Source organism: Stylophora pistillata, chromosome 13 (genome assembly GCF_964205215.1).
Source record: "Stylophora pistillata chromosome 13, jaStyPist1.2, whole genome shotgun sequence".
Classification (NCBI taxonomy): Eukaryota; Metazoa; Cnidaria; class Anthozoa; order Scleractinia; family Pocilloporidae; genus Stylophora; species Stylophora pistillata.
In genome coordinates this window covers 10462615-10483059 of record NC_142531.1, presented here as the reverse complement: position 1 = coordinate 10483059, position 20445 = coordinate 10462615, and the positions used below count along the sequence as shown (strand labels likewise).

The window sequence follows — 20445 nt, the reverse complement described above, 5'->3', positions numbered from 1 at the left end:
TTTACATGTGTTCCAATTCCATTTCTTTCAAGCAATCAATGTGGGTACATATTCTCATAACCACATTGTCCAGATCTCATTAATAATGACTTGCCTCTATCTCCCCCTCTGATTTTTCACTGGAAATTTCTGTGTCTGCCAAAACTCCACATGGTAAAAGATGATTTGCATGAGAGAGAGGAAAATGATTTGTTGTGATGGCTTCCAAGTCATTGCCACTTGAACTGACCTTAGTGAGGGGTCTGCCATTCAAAAGAGCAACTGTTTTGGCAAAAACTGTTTCCAGGACTTCATCTGTCAGTTTTTGACCATGAAGGACAACCTTCAGAGCTTTCTTACCTGACTGAACTAAACTTTAATAGTATGCACCAGTATAGGAGACCAGAAGCAGGTGCTTCTCTGTCACAGGGCAGTTTGGTATTTGATCTTTGACCAGCATCAGCCACTTATGGGCGTATATATGGGATACTTTTATTATGCATGTGCAAAGATAAACTAAATTTGCGAATGTTTTTTGCGTGCCTGTGTGGGTCTAGCCTCCTTTGCAGACGTTCTTTGGGTGTCAAATTAAAAATTCTTCCCCGACAAGAGTCGGAGGAGAATTCTTAATTCAACGCCCAAAGAACATCTGCAAAGGAGGCTAGTGCGGCTCCGCCACGCTTTGGAATATTTTGCTGAGAGAGATGTTCCGCCAGCGTTATACTTTTGGTGTTTGCCTGCTTTTTGGATGAGGATGTTTGCATAATCAAAGTGCGAACAAAACGCGAAAAAAGCTCGTACAAGTGACGTTTGAAATTTGATTTGCTGAAGATCATAACATAAACAAGAAGAAAAAGTTTGAATTGAAGGTTAATCTCGAGTTCCTATATGAAGTGTTTGATCTGATGAGAAAAGTTAATTTAGAATTACATTTTACTTTACTTCAACTGCCAAGTAAAATTGCGTTAAGTTTGATTCGCCCCCAACATTTAAATCACGTCGAATGACCGATCCTCTTTTCTTGCGCTTTGAAGTCACTAAAGATACAAGGCTTTAAGAAAATATAAAATATTCTAGCTTCAGGATTGAGTCACTCTTACTACAGTATAAGGCGGATTATTTTAGTGAGGTTTCAGTGGATTTTCCAAGTTATGGCTGACACTACTGTCTTTGGCCTTTTTTCTGTCCAAGTCTTGTGTTGGTGGGGTTGGTTGGCGAATTGATCGATACTATAGCTAAGTAGTTGCGTCTTCATAGCAGTAATAGTCTTGCCTCAAGTAATCCTACTTTGGCTTATTTTTTCGCTGTGTTTTAGTGGAAATTTTGCAGAAATGCCTCTTTGGGTTTGAAATGTTAACTAGGGGAAAAACTTCGGTCGAATCAATATTTGGCAGATGACTTCCTCACAACTCACCACTGTGAGTTCAGTGTTTATTGATTTAATTGTCTTTCAATCCAACCAATCTATTTCCTAAAAAGTTTCTCATGAGTTTAAAAAATTTAAGCCATTTTCTTTATGTGCATGTGTCATTTGAAATGAATGGTGTCAGCTTTTTTCTGTCTATTTAGTCGAAGTACACGATGAAGCTCGCAGATTAACATAATCAAACTTTCACTGGTTCTTCAAACACGAGACAAGTGATACACCAAATGGCTAGTTACTCAAGGGGCTGGAACTCCAAGTTTCTTTGGACTGCTATAATCTGTTGTACTCAAGGTGCCCCCCCTTCCCTCAAGAGTATCTATGAATGAACCTCTCTTCTGAGGCCGAGTTTCACAAGAAAAACTTACTAATTTAATTATCTCAAAGTTTGTCTCAAGAGATCAATTTACCTTGGCAGGTGATAAATAAAGGGTTGTATTGATCAATTTTTAGATTGATGACATTACCATAGAAACATCATCTCTAACACATTTGAAATGCAGATTTTTTCCAACTTTGGGTTTAAATATCTCTTCATTTACTTATCATTCAGTTTTTGTCACATTACGGAAATGGTATTGCCTGACATTTTGACATGGTTAAAACTCAAGGTTGTTCTGAAAATGGTTTTGCCAGTATTCTCATATTTCTAATTTTTCTAAATATATTTGAGTAGCTCAGCTGACAGATTTTAACAAAACTAGGCTATTTGATAGGAACTGTATGTGGTAAGGATTGAGCCAATTTCAAAAAACATGTACAGAAGGAAATGATAAATCTTGCTCAAAAGTTTTTTTTTTTTTGTTACTCCCAAAACATATGGTCATAAAATGACACTTTTCCAAGATTGATATCTGAGCATGCATAAGCTTTAGAATCTTTCATTTTGCAATCTTTCCTCTCACTGTTTTCTTTTCTGTCAACTTCTTTGAAAGGCATTGTAAACAGACCTATCAACAGTATGGGTATGTTCACTGGAAACCTTAGAGTCTATTTCATAAAACTGCATTGTTCTATACAGTTTTAATACACCTTTTTAGATGACAATCGTGCAGTCATAGGGAGCCGTCATATTTGTTTTGCATGGTGACAATTTTAAAGCTCATGCTATTTTCACATTCAGATCTAGTGCGGTAAAAACCCAATGGAGCCTCCATAAAATTTATTACAGGTTAAAATGTATTCAAACTAGTTTGACTTGCATTTCACCTTGCAATACATGTCTTGATCCTGAAATTCTTATTTCTTGAGATTGATGACAAGAATTAACTTTAATGTTCTCTGTTGGTAAAAGAGATATGAAGTTGCCCAATAGTTAGTACAGTAACTATAGACAGATTGGATGGCAGTGACATTTACTGTGGCAAGCTGTTATTCAAGAGATTGTCATTTACATACTAGAAGCTCACCACTGGTTTAAATTATCAGCCTTTCATTCTTTCTACACAACTTGCCTAACTAGCTTATTCTTTGTGTGAGTTGTGTCCGTATACTTTATTTGTAATTTGATAATTGCCAAGAATGATTTTAGTGAAAGTCTTGTCCAGAGTTTATCAGAAACAGATATGAGAAGTGATCAGTTGAAATAATTTTATGGTCTTAAAGAGTGTTTGAGCTTCCAGGATGAGAGATGAGTTATTTCTTAAGTGATTGATATAGAATTGCCTGCCATGAAATAGGCAGAGCCAAGCCCCTTTCTTTAAAATAGGCAGCCAAGCTGGTGCTGGCACTGAGGCATAAAATGGAGGTTCAAAGTGCCCTTTTGACTCAAGTCTCAGTTCTCTAAAATCTTTTAAAGTGTAAATCATCCATTTATATTAAGGCTTCTAAAAAGCTCATGTTCATGTTATTTTAATCTGACTTTGTTCAGTCTTGTTCCCAGGGGATACAGGGTTTGGGAAGATGTTTGATATCCATCCTCACTGATACTATTAGTTGTACATGCAGGTTCTTTGTTGTTTGGCTTCTAATAAGAGTCTTCTCAGACCATCAGATTGTCAGACTTTTTATTCTGAAGCTGAGTATTCCATTTGAGGCAGAGTATGTGTACTTCTGCTCTGGTATACAAGTAGAGAGAATGGGACTCAATTATTGCTGGTCACACTTTTGAGCCCCTTGCTGTCAGGTGGCTAGTGCAAAATGTTAAGAATCGCATACAGCCCAAAGCTCAGTCAAGAGGCAAAAAAGTTAACCTGTGAAGTGTAAGGGGAATGAAATCCTCACAAACCCTCAGGGGTTGAGTTCTTTGCCTTGGTTTCAGGCAGGGATCCCATTATGCAATAAGCAGTGGCCTTTCTTGTCTTTCTACACACCTCTCCAGTTATGATGTAATTCTCATCTGTTGAGGTTGAGGGGAAGTTTGACCAAAATGGAGTATTTGAATTTTAAATGAAATATTCCACATCACCAACCATATATGATGATATTCCAAGACTAATGATTGAAAAGAAGTTTCTGTACTTTGACTATCTTACTTTTCTTTACTTGACATTGACCCTTTGTGTGTCTGAGTAATTGGCACTACCAGTTGTGAATCATGTCAAAAAAATTTGGACCTAATATAAACTTCTGCTAATTTTTATTTGCTACTAAAATTACAAGTACACTGCATTAGAAGTTGAAGCTGTAGAAAATGTTCCCATAAAAGTGAATACTTTAACTGTTCTACACCAATTTGAAAAAGCAATGACATGTTAAAAATTGACTTTCCATTGCGCCTGTACTTTTTGATAGGCTTCCAGCATCCTTCACAAAACATATGCATGCTATGCATGCAAGAGGTATTTTTTGGATGGGTGGGCTGAGATGGGGCACTGATGAGTGACTGATGTTTCAGTTTCAATTGTGTAAAAGAATCAAAGTGGCTGTAAGCCACTGAACTCAGATTGTGGTGAATAAGAGGCTGGAAATGAACTTTTTGTATTAGTTCATAGCTCTGGGTGTCCACATCCAGGAAAATTTTCACAATGCTCTTTTGTATACTTTTCATTGACAAGCAGTCTTGCACAATTTTATAAAAGATTTATTGAGTTGTGTTTTGACTTCTTAATCAATGATAAGTGTTAATGAGACAAAGATTATCAAGGGGTGCCTCCTGGCACTGTAATTAATTCTTTTTTCCTCAACCACGAGGTTGCACAAAATCACATGAACTAAGCACCATTAATGTAGTGGCATGCAATGCATGTAAACAAGAAAAGATACCCAAAAAATCCAACAAAATGTCAATGTTCAGTTGTGGCATTCTCCCCCCAGTGTTCAATTAAATTGGGTGGAACATTCCTCTAGTAACACCAACTTCCCTACTGGTTTCTCGTATTCTGCAGCTTTTGTTTTAAAATACTTTTGGTTAAGGTCCGAGCAATAATACCAATAATAGTTGACAATTAGTCAATGAAGTGGGGGTGAATAGTGGTGGAGAAATATCCGCCACATTTACCGACTCTGAGGTGAATAACTGTTTTGGTATATACCACACAGAAACCACGCAAAAAATATTTGACTTGTTTCAGTATACTGAAAAATGGTGGGGAATTAAATTGTTGAAGCACAATTTTGTCTCTTTGGCTGCTATAGAGGTGAACAGTACTTGCTAATCTCCTCTGATAGATTATAGTAAAAGATATTAATCCCTTATCCATGCAGTGTGCTCAAACTTTTGTAAACTCAGAGAAGAGTGTTTTCTTCTGCAGATTGTTGAAAAAATGTATAATAAGAGAATGATAATTCGCTTTTTGCGTGATATCATGCTCAGTGGATGCTTGTTGCATGGAAGTTGAACCTGTACAACTACTTCACTTCTGTTCAGTCTGCCAATACATATTAGAGAGAAAAATTATAACTAAAAACATTTTACTTTTATTATTGCAGCAATGAAAGAGTTTTAATAGTATCTAATTTTTCTTTACCAGAAGCCTTCATTCTGTTTCTTGCCATAACACCGTTTGTGACCATAGTGTTAGTTTTTGCTAAAGAAAGGGTTTTCAATGGCATCACTTCATCAAAGGCCTTTTACATTATCGGCAACTGTCATGGCCTAGCTGTGGCGTGTTTGGTCTTCTTGGTTAATAACAATGTCATCACGAATACAACTGATCATACAGCATTGGAGTTATGCTGGGACTTCATGGCATCCTATTCGTTGTGTGTTGTCCTGTGGAATGCTGTCTTGAACTGGAGTTGTAATCTGCTTGCTGTGGCTTCCACAGTTGGGAGACAAGGTATCATGATATTTGAACATGAATTGAAGTATTCTCTTGTTTTTTCATTTTTTTTTTGGTGAGACATTGTATGCAAAGGGAATGACCTCTGTGTGGGTTCATTGAGGCTCAGATATTTCCCTGTAAATTGGTGATGTCAATTTAAAGCCTCTTGAAAACTTGTTTTGTTTTAAAGATTCTGAAATGCAGATTTACTGAAAACTTAAATTTAAGGTACAAATGTTTTATTGTTTTTGTTGTTGTTGTTGTTACTATTATTAATATTATTATAATTAATATTTTATGTTTTCTTTTGGATAAAGTTAAGTCCTGCTTGGTGAAGTCTGTTTAGCCTCTCAACTCCTAAAATTTATCATCTAGCAATGAAGTTACTTCTCATAATAGTTTAAATAAGTTATCCAGCAAATCAGGTAATGTGAAGAAATGGAATTATGAGCTGAAAGAGGAACAGTGATTTCATCAGCGGACATAAAACTGACTTGTAATTTTGCAAATAACTGCATTCTTAACAGTGAGAATAGAAGGTGTGTTGAAAGAAGGTGTACCCACAGACAGGGAAATTGCTGAACTTGCCGCACACATTGTTGAAATCTGGAAACGTCTCAGCCGAGCTTTGGGCATCCAAGAAACCATCATAGTACAGATACAGATCGATGAAGATGATGTGTACGAAAGGGCGTTCTCGTGCTTAAACAAGTGGCGTCAAATGATGGGAAGTCAGGCGAATTATGAAGCTCTAGCTCAAGCTTTGGGGCGCGAGGAGATAGCAAGAAATGATTTGATTCAAAGATTTTGTTACGTTGTATTGGAAGAACCAGATGGTAAAGTGTTATTTGTTTATAAAAGTTATTCTTTTGACGATAACACCCCACATTACTACTGAATTAAAACTAATTCCAATTTTGATGATGATTCCAATTTTATATACCTTTGTTATTTAATTTCAGGGGCCGATGGCAACCCACAGGATGGTACAGATGCATAAATCAGAAAGTCCAACTCCCACTGCTCAATGGGAATAATTCAGCTCATGAATTGAATTTCATGTTTTTCTCTATTTAGTTAAGACTTGTTACTTATTATAACTCGTGTTATTAGCTGGAGTGAATTTTGTTGATTTGTGCGTAAGAAAAGCCTGCATATCCGTAGAAATTTAGCTAATTTAGAAAATTTTTGTCATATGAGAAATAACGGCTATCTTCGTTTTCTTGAACTCGACGTTAAATCCATTTATCTATTGCTGGAAGATAAAAGGAGTGAGAAACAGTAAAGGAGACAATTGGGAAACGCACGTGGCTGTTAATGAATTCGTAAATTGTGATAGTTAAATATCTATTGATGCTTTGAAAGTCAATTCATAAAAAATTACGATCGCTAGAAGAGAAGGAAAGGTATCTTTTGTTCGCGGATAGGAGGAGATCAAATTTAACTTTTATTACCATCCGGATCATAAAAAGACATTCCTGAGTTAAGAATACATAAGGTTTTTAGAAGAAAAGGAAAGGACACATGCTTGTCCTTCTATAAGAAGAACAAAGAGTTCAACAGATCGTGCACAAGCTGGTAACTCTTGATCGTGAAAACTTTATTTACGCTAAAACTTTTACGTGAAACTTTTATTTACGTGAAAACTTTATTTATCCCAAAATGGCTTTTGATTAGAGAAATTTAGAAACCTGGATTAAAATTTAACCCTGGGTTAGAGCTAATCGGCCTTTGAACAACTGGGCCCAGAGGAACATCAGAATGTCTGCGGACAATGTCTCAGTAATTCTGTGTTTCTTGCACACATATAACAAAAAAACATTACCCATGATGAAAACAAAAGCTCTAGGTAGAAAGGGTTCGCTGTTTAATTTGTTTGAAATGAGAAAGTTAACGAAAAATGAAACTTATAATGTTAACAAGGAAAATGTGTGAATAAGTTTGTTCTTCTTGGTGTTAAACTTTATAGTTACAGTCAACGCTTGAAGTAAAATTGATCATTTTGAGTCATTGTTGGTTCTGATATATTTCTTGCGCGTGTATGTCAATTTGTGGCCAAGATGAATTTTACTGAAAAAAGAAAGTGGAATGGGACACACATTCTATGTTTGATTCTTCCAGAGGCCTAGAAGCAACCAAAGGCGCAATCACCTGTCATAGGCATGTCTGAAAATTGAATTATTCGCCATGCTTTGTGCTCGTGGACTGTAGGTCAAGCGATCCGAACTCAAGACCTGGGGTCCGTTTCTCAAGGCCCGGCGGGTAACTTAATTAACGGGCCCGCAAAGCTGAACTACTTTTTTTTCTCAAGGTGGTGGTTTCAAAAATTGTAAAAACTTATACATTAAAACTATCACTGAACTATAGAAACAAAATGGACCGGGTAAGAGCCCAAGAACCTTCTTCTCTATTCTTAACATCTTGATTTTTAAATATGGCTTTGGGCCTGATAAATGACTGGGTCTTTCATTACATTGTCTTCTTGGGCAAAGCACTTTACTCCCAGTGTGCCCCTGTCCACTAAGGCCGAGGAGTATAAATAAACTGGGTACCAGCGGATTGTCAGGGAAGGCTGATGAAATGCGGAAGGTAACCATGGGATGGAATACCATTCCAACTCCCCCCCTTTCCCTCTCTGGGAAAAGATATTTCTAGGAAAGAGTTTGTGAATCACGAGCCAAAGGCGAATAGATATACCGACACCTGATTGCCATAGTGTTGTCATTTATTAAGCTAAAGAAAAGAGGGAAAAGCCAAATTAAAAATGATTAGCATAAGCATACTGTATATGTATCTTTTTTAATTTAATTGAATCGCTTGAAATTCCTAGACAACAACTGATACCCTCAAGAAGTTTGAAAAATGTTTCCTTTGAAATTTCGACAACAAGTTTACAAGTGTAGGTCAAGCGGTCCGGACTCGAGACTTGGGGTATGTTTCTCGAACTGAAAGGCCGTTTACACGGCAGAAAAATCGGCTGCGGACGTGTGGAAAAAGGAGTATGGACCTCACATTTTTGCCCGTGTAAACAATCCGTACCATGTTTTGGGGGATGGGTACGGACCCGAGTTTTTCTGGTTTTAGGGCCATAGACGTCTATGGGGATATGGCCCAAAAACCAGAAAAAACACGGGTCCGTACCCATAACTCAGCATCACGCGTCGCCATTTTGTTTACAAGAATTATGCTAACAGCACACAGCTATACTAAATACTGTAGTCCCGTGCAAGAAATTTGTTCGGTCTCCCAAAAACTGCAGTGTAAACGCAACCTTGCTAACTTGGTCCTTATGCCTCTTTTTTCCGACCCGTGATAAAACATCCATGTAAACGGCTAAAATTATGCGATCCGTACTCCTTTTTTGACACGTCCGTACCCGATTTTTCTGCCGTGTAAACGGCCTTTAAGTCCCTGTAATTTAAAGGATAGGAAAGCAGGTTCTGGTACCCAAACCAGTCCTTTTTGTTTCTTTTAGCTGATATTTTTATTGTATCATTTTCAAAACTTTTGAAATTCCTATCTTGAATGAAAACTGAAGAGCTTTAAGGGCCCGTTAAGTTACCGGGACTTCTAAGAAACGGGCCCCCTGGGCCTGTAACTTAACGGGACCGAAGCTATGTTTTGAAATCAAAATTTAAAGGATAGGAAAGCAGGTTCTGGTACCCAAACCAGTCCTCTTTGTTTCTGTAGCTGATAGTTTTATTGTATCATTTTCAAAACTTTTGAAATTCCCGTCTTGAATGAAAACATAACAGCAGGTAACTTAATTAACAGGCCCGTAAAGCTGAACTATTTTTTTTTCTCAAGATTGTGGTTTATAAAACTGTCACTGAGCTAAAGAAACAAAATGGACCGGGTTAGAGCCCAAGAACCTTCTTCTCTATTCTTAAAATTTTGATTTTAAAATATGGCTTGAGGCCTGATAATTTACTGAGTCTTTTATTGTCTTGTCTTCTTGGGCAAAACTCTTTACTCCTGCTGTGCCTCTCTCCACTAAGGCCGAGGAGTATAAATGGCCTGGGTACCAGCGGATTGTCGGGGAGCCTGATGAAATGCGGGAGTAACCATGCGATGGACTGGCATCCCACCCCTCCCTTCCCTTTCCCTCTCCGGGAAAGGATTCTTCTAGGAAAGAGTTTGTGAATCACGAGCCAAAGGCGAATAGATAGACCGACACCTGATTGCCATAGTGTTGTCATATATTAAGCCTAAAGGTCGGCACACACGAGGGGACTAGTCCCTGCGACTAGTCCCAGCGACCAGTTTCATGCGACTAGTCCCTTCGTGTGAACTACACATATTGTCGCAGGGACCAAAATTTGGTCCCTGCGACTGGTCGCACGAACTTGTCGCATGAAACAAATGTTTGTCCCCTCGTGTGAACTGTTTGTGCGACCAGTCCCTGCGACTAAACGGTAAATAAGCCAATCACGGGTCAGTATGATGCGTGACTTCCGGTATTTGTGAACATTGCAGTCTCTATGAATTTTCCCTAAATTCTAGATTTCTACAACTAAAGAATAAAAAAGTATTTCTAGTTTTGTAAACATATACAGATGTCTTGGAGCCGTTTTGATGGAATTTTTACCCTATTTGACTCTGTGTCTGTTAAAAATAAATAAATAAATAAAAAAACGGAACGTAAAAACATGAATAATTCGACTGAATAAGTGTAGTTCATTTGCGTTGATGTTTAATAGTGCTACAATGAAAAGTTGCCAAATTTTCATTGTTTTCGTGTAACGCCCCTGACTAAGAAACATCTTTTGCCTCTTAATTTTCCTATGTTCTTGTGCAATTGAGTGCCCTCGTGTGAACACCTTAAGGGACTAGTCCCTGCTACCGGTCCCCTCGTGTAAACCCTTCAAAGACTTGTCGCCGGGACTAGTCGCACGGACTAGTCGCAGGGACTAGTCCCCTCGTGTGTGCCGACCTTAAAGAAAAGAGGGAAAAGCCAAATTAAAAATAATTAATTCATTCACAACACTGATAAAATATCGGGACCGAAACAATCCATTAAGATCACCGATCACTTCACGTGCACCTCCGCCAATGTAATCTATTGCATAACTTGCACTTATTGCAAAAAGATATACATCGACCAAACAGGCAGAAGACTAGGTGACCGATTCCGAGAACACCCTCGAGACGTGGTAAGGAATGACAAGGACACATCGAAACCAGTCGCTAGACATTTTAATTTACCTAATCATTCTAAGCAACACATGGCAATCTGCGGTCTTTCCTTGCACTTAGGTGGCACGGAAAGCCGTAAAAATCTTGAACAAAAGCTTATCTTTCAAACCGGCAGTCTAAATCCCACAGGGATCAACGAACGCTTTTCATTCCACTAATTTATTCATGTTTTTCTCGTTGCCATGCTCCCACCAATAACGTAGCTCCATTTTCTGCCTTTAAAAGCACACACAACCCACAATTCCTCTATTCGCTCCGACGAAGGGCTAACGCTCGAAACGTCAGCTTTTGTAATCATTACGGTGGCCAATTTACCATTTCAACTTTGTTGATATATCCAAATTATTTCGTTACTCCCACCGACGCAGCCCCAAACAGTTTCTTTCGAAACTATCAGCCTTTATTCATTTAAAAATAATTAACATAAGCATACTGTATATATATCTCTTAGTTTAATTGAATCGCTTGAAATTCCTAAACAACAACTGATACCCTCAAGAAGTTTAAAAAACGTTTCCTTTGAAATTCGAAAACAAGCTTACTCGCGTGAGAGGACTTTACCTTCCGTTTGAGCCAGAACCAGTTTAGGTGGACCCGGGACTGAGGGAAGGAAAACTTTTATTTTTAGCAGTGATCTTATCTGAAGGGTGTTATTTGGTGAGAACTACAGTATGGTCATTCAGTAGAAGTTGAAACAGATATGGAGACAATGGGAGTGTATATAGATAGGAAGTCTTCACAGCTACAGTCTAAGAGTTTTCGATATGTGCGATAGGTGAGAACCAGATCACAAATTAGTTTGATTAGTAACAAGAAAATCAGCCTGTTCTTTTCCTGAAAAATAAAAATAAAAACATTTCGAGCTAAAAGAGAAAATCATCAACACCCAACCAAAGACTTTTAAATTGTACGGATCAGGAATTATTATGACTTTGACTGCAGTAAGTAATTTACACGTATTGTAATTGGAAGTGCCCCTGAGACGAAAATTGACCATACTAGTTTTGGGCTAATTTGTTTCCAGAATGTTGAATTGAGTCTACTTAAAACCATTTTCGCCATCAAAACTAAAAAAAAAAAAAACTGTCCGGATGACCAATTTTTACCGCTCCAAAGTCGTCCAAAAATCGTCCGCCATTAATTCCTTTGACCCTTAAGAGTGACTAGCATCTGATTTCTACTCACGATGTAACCTTTGATTTAAAATATTGAAGTCGCTAGAATAAAAGAAAGTGATCAGCACCTTGAAAAGCCCTGGATTGTTTAAGAAAACTCCTTGTCAGTACCTTAGAACGTGTATGAAGAACAGTATGGAGAATATGTATACTGATGTTAGGGAGTAAAGAATTGAAACATTTTATTCATGAGGTACGATTCGTCCTAACCAGTGAAGGTGGCCAATTTTACGAGTTCCTTATCCTCGTTTTCAACTCATGCATTGGATCACGCGGCCTTAGCTGTCGGATATGGAGTTGAAAAGGGTGAACCCTATTGGCTGATTAAGAATTCTTGGTCAAAAGCTTGGGGAGGTAAGGGATATATCAAGATCGTCATGAAAAATGACAATTGTGGTGTTCTTCAGAAGGCTGCCGACGTGGTCAGGATCAGAGATGATTAAATTGAAAGAATTGGTGTTTGATATAAGAACACGTCGTTAGCAGAGTCTGATCAGTTTTCTCTCTCTTTTCATGAGGTGACTATGAACACAAACAGCATTTTTGTCTCAGGCTTTTTTGGGGCACCTGCTGTAGTCGTCGGGCGGGTAATAGTTCAGAGCACCTTCGTCGGATATCAGAAATTTCTCAAGAAGGTGTATAGATGGCTTGGTAGAGCTGCATCATTTAGAGGCTTGATCGTCTTTTTTTCGTGGCTTATTTGTACTTTATTCGTAACTTGGTCATTATTATACCGCTGGTGGACTGCAGGCAGATCTTCGTTAACCATTACTCAAGTTAGATGACCGCTTACACGATGACATCATGCTGCGCAAAGGGTTCACCGAGTCTACATGGGAATTCGCGAACCCTTTAGGGTAAACTAAAGTATCCGAGCGCGAGTTACAGCAAAAGGAAAGCAAACTACAAAAGAAACGCGAACTTCGACAGCGAGCACGTCAAGAGAAGCACAAAGTGCTAGAGGAATGGTCCAAACGGTGTGACGAAGATACAATGCTGAGCACGAGGCAGTCTTACAGTCAGCGGGCAAAACAAAGGACCACTCTGTACTTTGAGACAATGGAGGAAGCAGCCGTAAGGCTCGGAAAACGGAAGAGACACGAGGAACTTGGAGTTAGGAAGAAAAAACGCCATTCTCCACCGCCACATCAGGTTATATCAATAAAGCCAGAGAGTCTTTTTTTTGCGACTATCAATGATGGTGACCTCTTAGTATTGTACTAAAAAATATTATGTACTTCAGCAGTTCACGTGCAGGCAATTAAAACAAGTACAATGCTTTCCACAAGTTTACATGTGGCCATAAATGTACTCTCCTCCTACCCTCTACATCAAACAACAAAAAGATGTAAACTACCTCTAAATTGTTATGCGCCTATTAAGTTATTATGAAGGAAGCAAATTGTGATTATAATGCTTTTTAAAAAAATTTAAAATACAGGACAGGCACTCAGAGTCATTCTACTGTATTTCTCACTAGGACAAACTGGATGCAGGAGAATATACCATTGGTGAGCTGGTTGTTCCTAGGAAGTATAAAAAGCTTGTTTTCAAGAGTGATGGCACCCTTCAACAAGTGGAATTTACAGTTTCTGCCAGAAAGATCCCTCTCTCTGAAATCAGAAAGAGAGAGCTTCAGAGGCGTGAACAACTTGGCATTGTGCATGCCAATTCTGATGGTCATTATGGAGGCATGTCAAATGAGAAAGTTACAGGATGTCTGACAGAGATTGGTGAATGTGACAAGCATGTCCCGGAGGATTTAACAGCAAGCCAAAGAAAGAACTCCTCATCAAGTTCCAGAGAACCAGGCATCTCATGATCTGGGGAGACAATTCAACCATTCTGAACCATGGTCACATATTGTACCTTGTTCAGTGCCTTTATGATCCAGCCTTCTAGCTTCTACACCCCTGAAGAGATGAAGGCCAGAGGGTATGGAGATGTTGATGTTGTAGCAATTGTTGAAAGGCCTCATCTCTATATTCTTGGCAGATGTGGATCAAAAGAGGTCGAGCAGCTTGCATATGTTGAGACCAGACAAGAATACCTTGATTACCTTCCTTACCAAGTAGAAACCAGTGATGGAGTTAAAGTGAATGATACAATGCAGTTCTTCCATGGAGATGGCCCAGAGCAGCAGTTTGAGGGTGGAGAGTAGAGGGGAGGAAATGCTGGTTGTAGTGGATGTAGTGGAGATTCATGAAGGTATCATGACCATACATGCAGTTTTTGACGCCCCCAATTGTCTTTAGCAGATCGGCAAAACATAGTGGTAGCATGGCCTGCATGAAAAGCAAAAAGAAATGGTGGAATCAGACCCTTCAAAGATATGTCAGTTGCTGAACTGCAGAGGGAATGTAGAGCACATGGATTGTGTGATGAAGGCTACAAGAAGGATCTGCAGATCATCCTAAAAGAGCATCTTGGTGGTATACAGAGAGTACCAGCAATGTTTACCATGGATCAAGGAAGAAGCATAAAGGATCTTCATTTAGGTATGTAATTAACTCAAATATTTACAGTACTAGCATAAGACAAAGTTATTCTAAAGTTATCTTTGACCATAAAGGAGAATTACTTTCCTTACTGTAAGTTAAATTCATGGACTAGTGGCTCCATGGCTGGTTGATACAAATTACACAGTTTTTACTTTTATGTACATTTGATCATTAAGGAGAAATCTCATTTTCTGCAAAGCATCATGTGCATGTTGTATAATTTTTTTTTTAATAAATACAAAACCTTTATTCACTATAATCACTAAAAGTATTTACAAAAATTATGATAAAAATTGGCCTGCTTCGTTTAATAATAATGATAGCAATTATTTACAATTTGCAATCATATATCTAATTATTTACAAATTTTTGACATAAGTAATATCAATGTTCACGATAGAGGACTGATTATAATATATGAGAAACTATAATTTTATAATTTTATTATTATTAAATAATGATAATAATAATAATAATATAATAATAATAATAATAATAATTTAACATTTATATTGCGCAAATTAACATGTGGATATGATCAATGCGCATCACAACACTTTTCGGGGGACTTTGGCCAGACTGCATCAGCAGTTTACAAACAATCAAAGGAAACTTATTTGAAGATGCCCCCTCCCCTCAATTCCCAGTAAACAGGTCAGACCACATCACAGTAACCTTGCGAGTGGGTTCTTTGATGTCCCCTGCCTAACCAAATTAACTAATTAATTTTGTACTCGTAGGGACAATAACAACTTTATTAAATTGAACTTACTGACAAGTATCAAACAGTATTGACTGTAAAAGCAAAATTAATTGGTCTGATTCTCCTGACATGGACCAGGACATACTGTACATGTAAAAGCAACACCTCACAATTAGCAGTTTAAAAACACTCATATTTCTCTCAAGCATATATAACCAAATTTACATGTTAAATTAATCCAGTTAAATTAATTTTCTTTGGTTTTATTTATTTACTTTCATTACATAGGGATGTATGAGGTCCTTCCCACTGAACCATTACATGATGTGAACGAAAACATCTCAAACGTTATCACTGAAATTTCTGCCCACCTCTCAGATGATGTGAAAAAGTTGTGTGAGGAGACACTGAGATTGGTTTCTGGAACAAAAGACCAACTGCGTGGTTCGGATTATAGTGTCTTGTGCTTGCAAAACAGTTGAGAGGTGAACATTGTTCTACTATTGAAGTTATATAGACTGAGGTCCTAATTAACTTTATACTTAAAACATTCAATTTGTTCTAACAATAATAGTTTTCTCATTATCCCACCTCCCAACACACACCCCTGGTAGGTCTGACCAGTTTGGATAAAATTGGCAGAAGAATCAAGACAATGTTATTTATAAGTCTCTAAAATATTTCGCATTTTTCACATTACATCGACATCTTATAGATAGTTACTTTTCAAAAATAACCAGCTGTTGTGCTGTTTGCTTAATTACTGCTGTTATGCTAAGTTATTTTTATCATCAAATTGAACAGTAACAATTTTTAATACATGTCATTCTCCTCACTTACAGAAAGTTGTTCTTTAGTTCCATCAAAATTATTTTTTAATCGAGTGTTTATATATTTTATTATTTTCCCCTTCATAGGTTTTGTCAGTGAGAAGGTGCAGCTCTTGTTGGACACCATGACAGAAATCATGCAAATTCTGTATGCTAAGGTACAAGAGAGATGCCAAAAAATGTATCAAGGCTTTACAATCAAACCTTTCTTCCTGTTATTGCATGTGAGGAGGTTATTGGAAAGCTTATAATACTTACAGAGAAAAAATTCTAGGGCCGTTACCTGCACTCATCGGACGGTGTGCCACTCACCTCTCCAACATCGCATCGATCATCTGCTCCAGGTCAACGAACACAGAACAACAAGAGCGCCATTTCAACACTTTTGCAAGCATACCCCTGGCAACATCAAGCAGACGACCTGGAGAGATCATCACCCCTGGCCTGATCAGGATGCAAGCAGAAATGAAACAAGGTGAAATCAGCAGACGAAGTGCCATTCAAGAGCAGGAGTCACGACTGGAGAAACTATCCAAGTGCTTGCCAAAACCAGAAAATAATATCATCCCCCACAGAATCATCCTTAAATACCAGAGCGCTTATCAAGCACACCTGGAGCGCATTTCTGATTTCCTTTTGTGTGGAGAAGGAATTTGGTGGCCTACGGGCTCGTCAAAATACGGCACAACTCGTAAAAATACTCAGCGATACTACACAACAAAACATCTAATAAGATATATTTATTTCCCTCGTGCGTTGCCCGAGGGCTGCGCCCTCGGGCAACGCACGAGGGGAATAAATCACATAACCACGAGCTGAAGGCCGATAAATGGCGTATTTTTACATGTGCGAGGATTCCTCAAGGGATGCAAAAATGCACTGAAGAAAAATGGCTCTATTGTTCATGTTTGTTTTGTTTTTCAAAATGCTGGCATTGGTGGGATTCACAAGTTTCTCGGCTTTTTAATTATGGTAGTTTTTTAAAGTCGCATTTCGAATTAGTTGTTCGTCTTGTTCGTGGTGAATGCTAGGAACAGGCTAGCTATGCTGAGCGATTCAGAGTCAGAAATCAAAGAGTGAGCGACGCGCAGAAGGAAATTGTGTCCGAAGTTTTGCACGGATCAGCAACTAATTTTTCGGGGGCCTCAGTGGAAAGCGATGAACCACCGACTAAGAAAATCCGCGAATGTGCCCCAAAAGAAAACAGTGCTCAGTTTAATTTCAGAAATTGTAGCTTCGTATTTAATATTTCCAATAAACATTTGTAAATGTTTTCTTCATGAACTGGCAATTTAAATGCGAGGGGATTAGGTATTAATATGCAAGGGGAATAAGTCCCTTATCCCCCTTGCATATTAATACATAATCCCCCAGCATTTGAATTAGCTGTTCATTAGCCCCGCTCTTCCCTTCAAACAATCGAAGCCGCACCCAGCTTTTCAGACAGTTGATTCGGGAGTTATGTAATATTTTCCCCCCGAAAAAAACAAAGGAATCCGAGCTTATGTAAAAATAAGTTCCTGGCAAAACCCTCCCGTCCATTTAATATAAATGGGGAAAGAATGATGTAATTTTACCTAGATCATTAACTTCATAAAGTAATGATTAGAAAACTGTTGAGCAAGCCTGTATTTCTAAATTTTTTCGAGAGCAGTTTAAATTATATTATCTAGTTTTGAACTCACGAACGATAAGAGCTTTCTATGTCGTGTAGTACAGTGCCTTGTGTATGACACTTTTGTGCGATATGATGGTTTCGAGGAGTCCTTATTAGGTGCTGTAAAATAGAAAAACAAGTTTGCGATCTTTTGCCGGCCGAATCTTAATTTTGCCGTAGCTAAAAGGCCTCAATGGAAACCGTTATATCACTTCAAAATGCTACTGTAGGACAACATGAAACGGGTACTTTTGGCTGCTAAGGGGTTAGTTGTTGCAGTAACGTAATGAATTTTTTAGCTGTCTCGCCAATACATGCTCTTTATTCAACTTGATGTAAGTTTTAATTTTATCTGCTGTTTTACCTCTACGTATCAATAGACTTAACGTCAATAGAGTAAAATTGTTTTTTATTTCAGTATTCGGATCGTGTTCTCATAACTTCTTTGCTATCTTTTCCAAGCAGTGAAGTTGACTAACACGTCGCGGTGACTTGTCAGCAACACCTGCAAATTGTTTTTCTGAAAAGCCGGCGACACAACTGGCGATTTGATACGCCGGTCGCCGCTAAGGACACATATATAAATTATATTAGCGATTGAATACTCCGATCGCAGCCATCAAATTCGTCGCGATCGCCGAATAACATCGCTGGATATGTCGCTGGCTTAAAATGAGGGGTACACACGTTCCATCCCCCCCTTTTATCTCCTCTTTTGTCCTGCGCGGTCGGCAGGCGCTCTCTGCCGTTCGACTGAAAATGAAGAAAAACTTACGCGCATGCAGTCTGCCTGTTATACAAACATCTGAGTCCGCTTAGGAGCTTCTCAGTAATAGCTATCTCATTCAGTTTTCTCCTGGTGGGATAGTCTTTCGGCTAGTAGAAAAGGAATATTGTGCATCAAAAAGTAACCACTACGGCGCATTAAGAGCGGTAAATCAAAGCAAAGTGCTAATTCAGTTGCAATTTTCGTCAAATCATTACTCAATGGATACTGGTGTTGATGTGCTAATGGTTAACTTTAATGGTTAACCTCCTAACTTTTACCTTTTTTATTTTAAGCCGTTTTAAAAAGCGTTATTGGAGCCCAGGATTGGTATGTTATTGAAAAAAACGTTTTTTTCATTGAAAAATTGATTAAATAGAGTTTACTGGTTGCACTGTCAAAGAAACCTAAATAAAAAGGTTTTGTTCGCAAGCACAAATATGTTTTGGATTCGACTCGGAGACAGTTAGGCGCGCGTTAAAGTGATTCTAAGAAGGACTCAACACATCAATGCCCAAGAACGTAAACCATACTACTACTGTTATCATTAAGGACAGCATCGAGAAAGCCAAAACTAAAAGAATGACAACTAAACAGTCCGAACAATCGCGCGAGTGATCTCAATTGAGGGGTATCGAACGGCCCCGTTCAATTTAAAAGAGCTCGTAAAATTTGGCATTTGGTCGAGTTGCTCTCAAAAATTACACGGGTGCTCGCTTGCTCGTGCTCGCAAAATTTTTGCCACTGGTCGCATGCTCGCATTCTCGTTAACTTGTGCTCGATTGTTCGAAATTTCGTTAATCCTGCTTTGCAGTTATTTTTTTATACATATATAAACGATAAATCACGGTTATGATAGGGTTAAAAAGGTTGAAACATCCTTACCACTGGCTTCAGTCTTCAAGAGTTCAGCCTGTAGCTGATTTGGAGGCGCTGTATGTATTTTTGGGAAAATACGAAGCGAAAAGAGACGAAAGTCGCAGCTCACTATGTGATGTAATAGCTATTGTCAATTCAAAATCAAATGAAAAAATCAAGAGGTAGACGTAACGTTTAGAGTTTGCTTCTTTTGTATTCGTGCTTGCTTTCCCTTTTTGACGTAAGTAGGACTAAGTATTCGTAGTTAGTACATCTATTGTTGAAGAGTCTGCATTTTGAGCGTCCAGTTTAATTGCTAGTGAAGCATGATTGAACAGTCTTGTTCGACCGATTATCAGATTTGTTCGATGGGTTGAAATCGTCTTTTAACCTTCGCAGTTAGAAAAAGTCTTCCATGCTCCGGAGAGGCCGCTTGTATAATACAAGCAGGACAGGAAATCACACCTACTTTGTATTTCGTAATCTTTTGCTATCATTTTGTCTTTAATGTCTATAAAATCCAATCTGATGGCTTGCCATGTTGTTTGACTCTCTATCTATTGTATATACGCATTGCGCACCTGGAGTGAAGTGCGCAGGTCATGAGTACACGAGGGAGGAATAAAGTTGCGTTTGCTTAACTTCCTGAGTTATTGATTCTGCTAAAATATTTTGGCGACGAGGATGGCCGAGATCACATCAATACCACCGTTTGATCCCTTCGAACAGACCGGCAGTGTTGGTCCCCGCTGGGACAGATGGAAAACACGACTACAATATTACATCGATGCCCGTGGAGTTACTGTTGACAATCGCAAACGAGCTTTGCTACTTCACCTTGCCAGGCCGGCTGTTCAAGACATCTTTGCTACCTTATCAGACACTGGAACCACTTACATAGAGGCACTAACTGCGCTCAACACGTACATCTCTCCTCAGAAGAGCTTAGAGTTCGAAAGACGCACCTTTCGCCAGGCTCATCAAATGCCAAACGAATCGATTGCCCAATACGTTACACGATCAAACCGACGGGGCGAGCATTGTGATTACGATAAATACTCGCTCGATGAGGCTATTATGGACCAGTTAATTGAACATTGTCATTCCAACATGCTTCGCCGACGCCTCCAAGCGGCGAACATTGAGAATACC

At 38.5% G+C, this 20445-nt stretch overlaps 2 protein-coding genes and 1 pseudogene across 3 annotated transcripts in view; all 3 read left to right on the top strand.

Moving 5' to 3' along the window:
* Window positions 1-7617, top strand: part of LOC148717571 (uncharacterized) — a 17289-nt gene extending 9672 nt beyond the window's left edge. Inside the window, exons 2-4 of the mRNA XM_088742868.1 lie at window positions 5314-5622; window positions 6135-6443; window positions 6570-7617. Coding sequence (XP_088598994.1) covers window positions 5314-5622; window positions 6135-6443; window positions 6570-6607 — 656 coding nt within the window. The 3' untranslated portion in view covers window positions 6608-7617. The remainder of the gene's footprint in view (window positions 1-5313; window positions 5623-6134; window positions 6444-6569) is intronic.
* A 5354-nt stretch (window positions 7618-12971) lies between these two features.
* On the top strand, window positions 12972-13800 carry LOC148717570 (uncharacterized). The gene is made up of 2 exons (XM_088743828.1): window positions 12972-13130; window positions 13459-13800. The coding sequence occupies exons 1-2, from the start codon at window positions 12972-12974 to the stop codon at window positions 13798-13800; spliced, it is 501 nt and encodes a 166-aa protein (XP_088599954.1).
* A 510-nt stretch (window positions 13801-14310) lies between these two features.
* On the top strand, window positions 14311-18089 carry LOC148717569 (uncharacterized; annotated as a pseudogene). Its single transcript, XR_015994885.1, has 3 exons — window positions 14311-14476; window positions 15471-15667; window positions 16100-18089. The product of XR_015994885.1 is annotated as an uncharacterized LOC148717569 (transcript).
* The last annotated feature ends 2356 nt before the right edge of the window (window positions 18090-20445 follow it).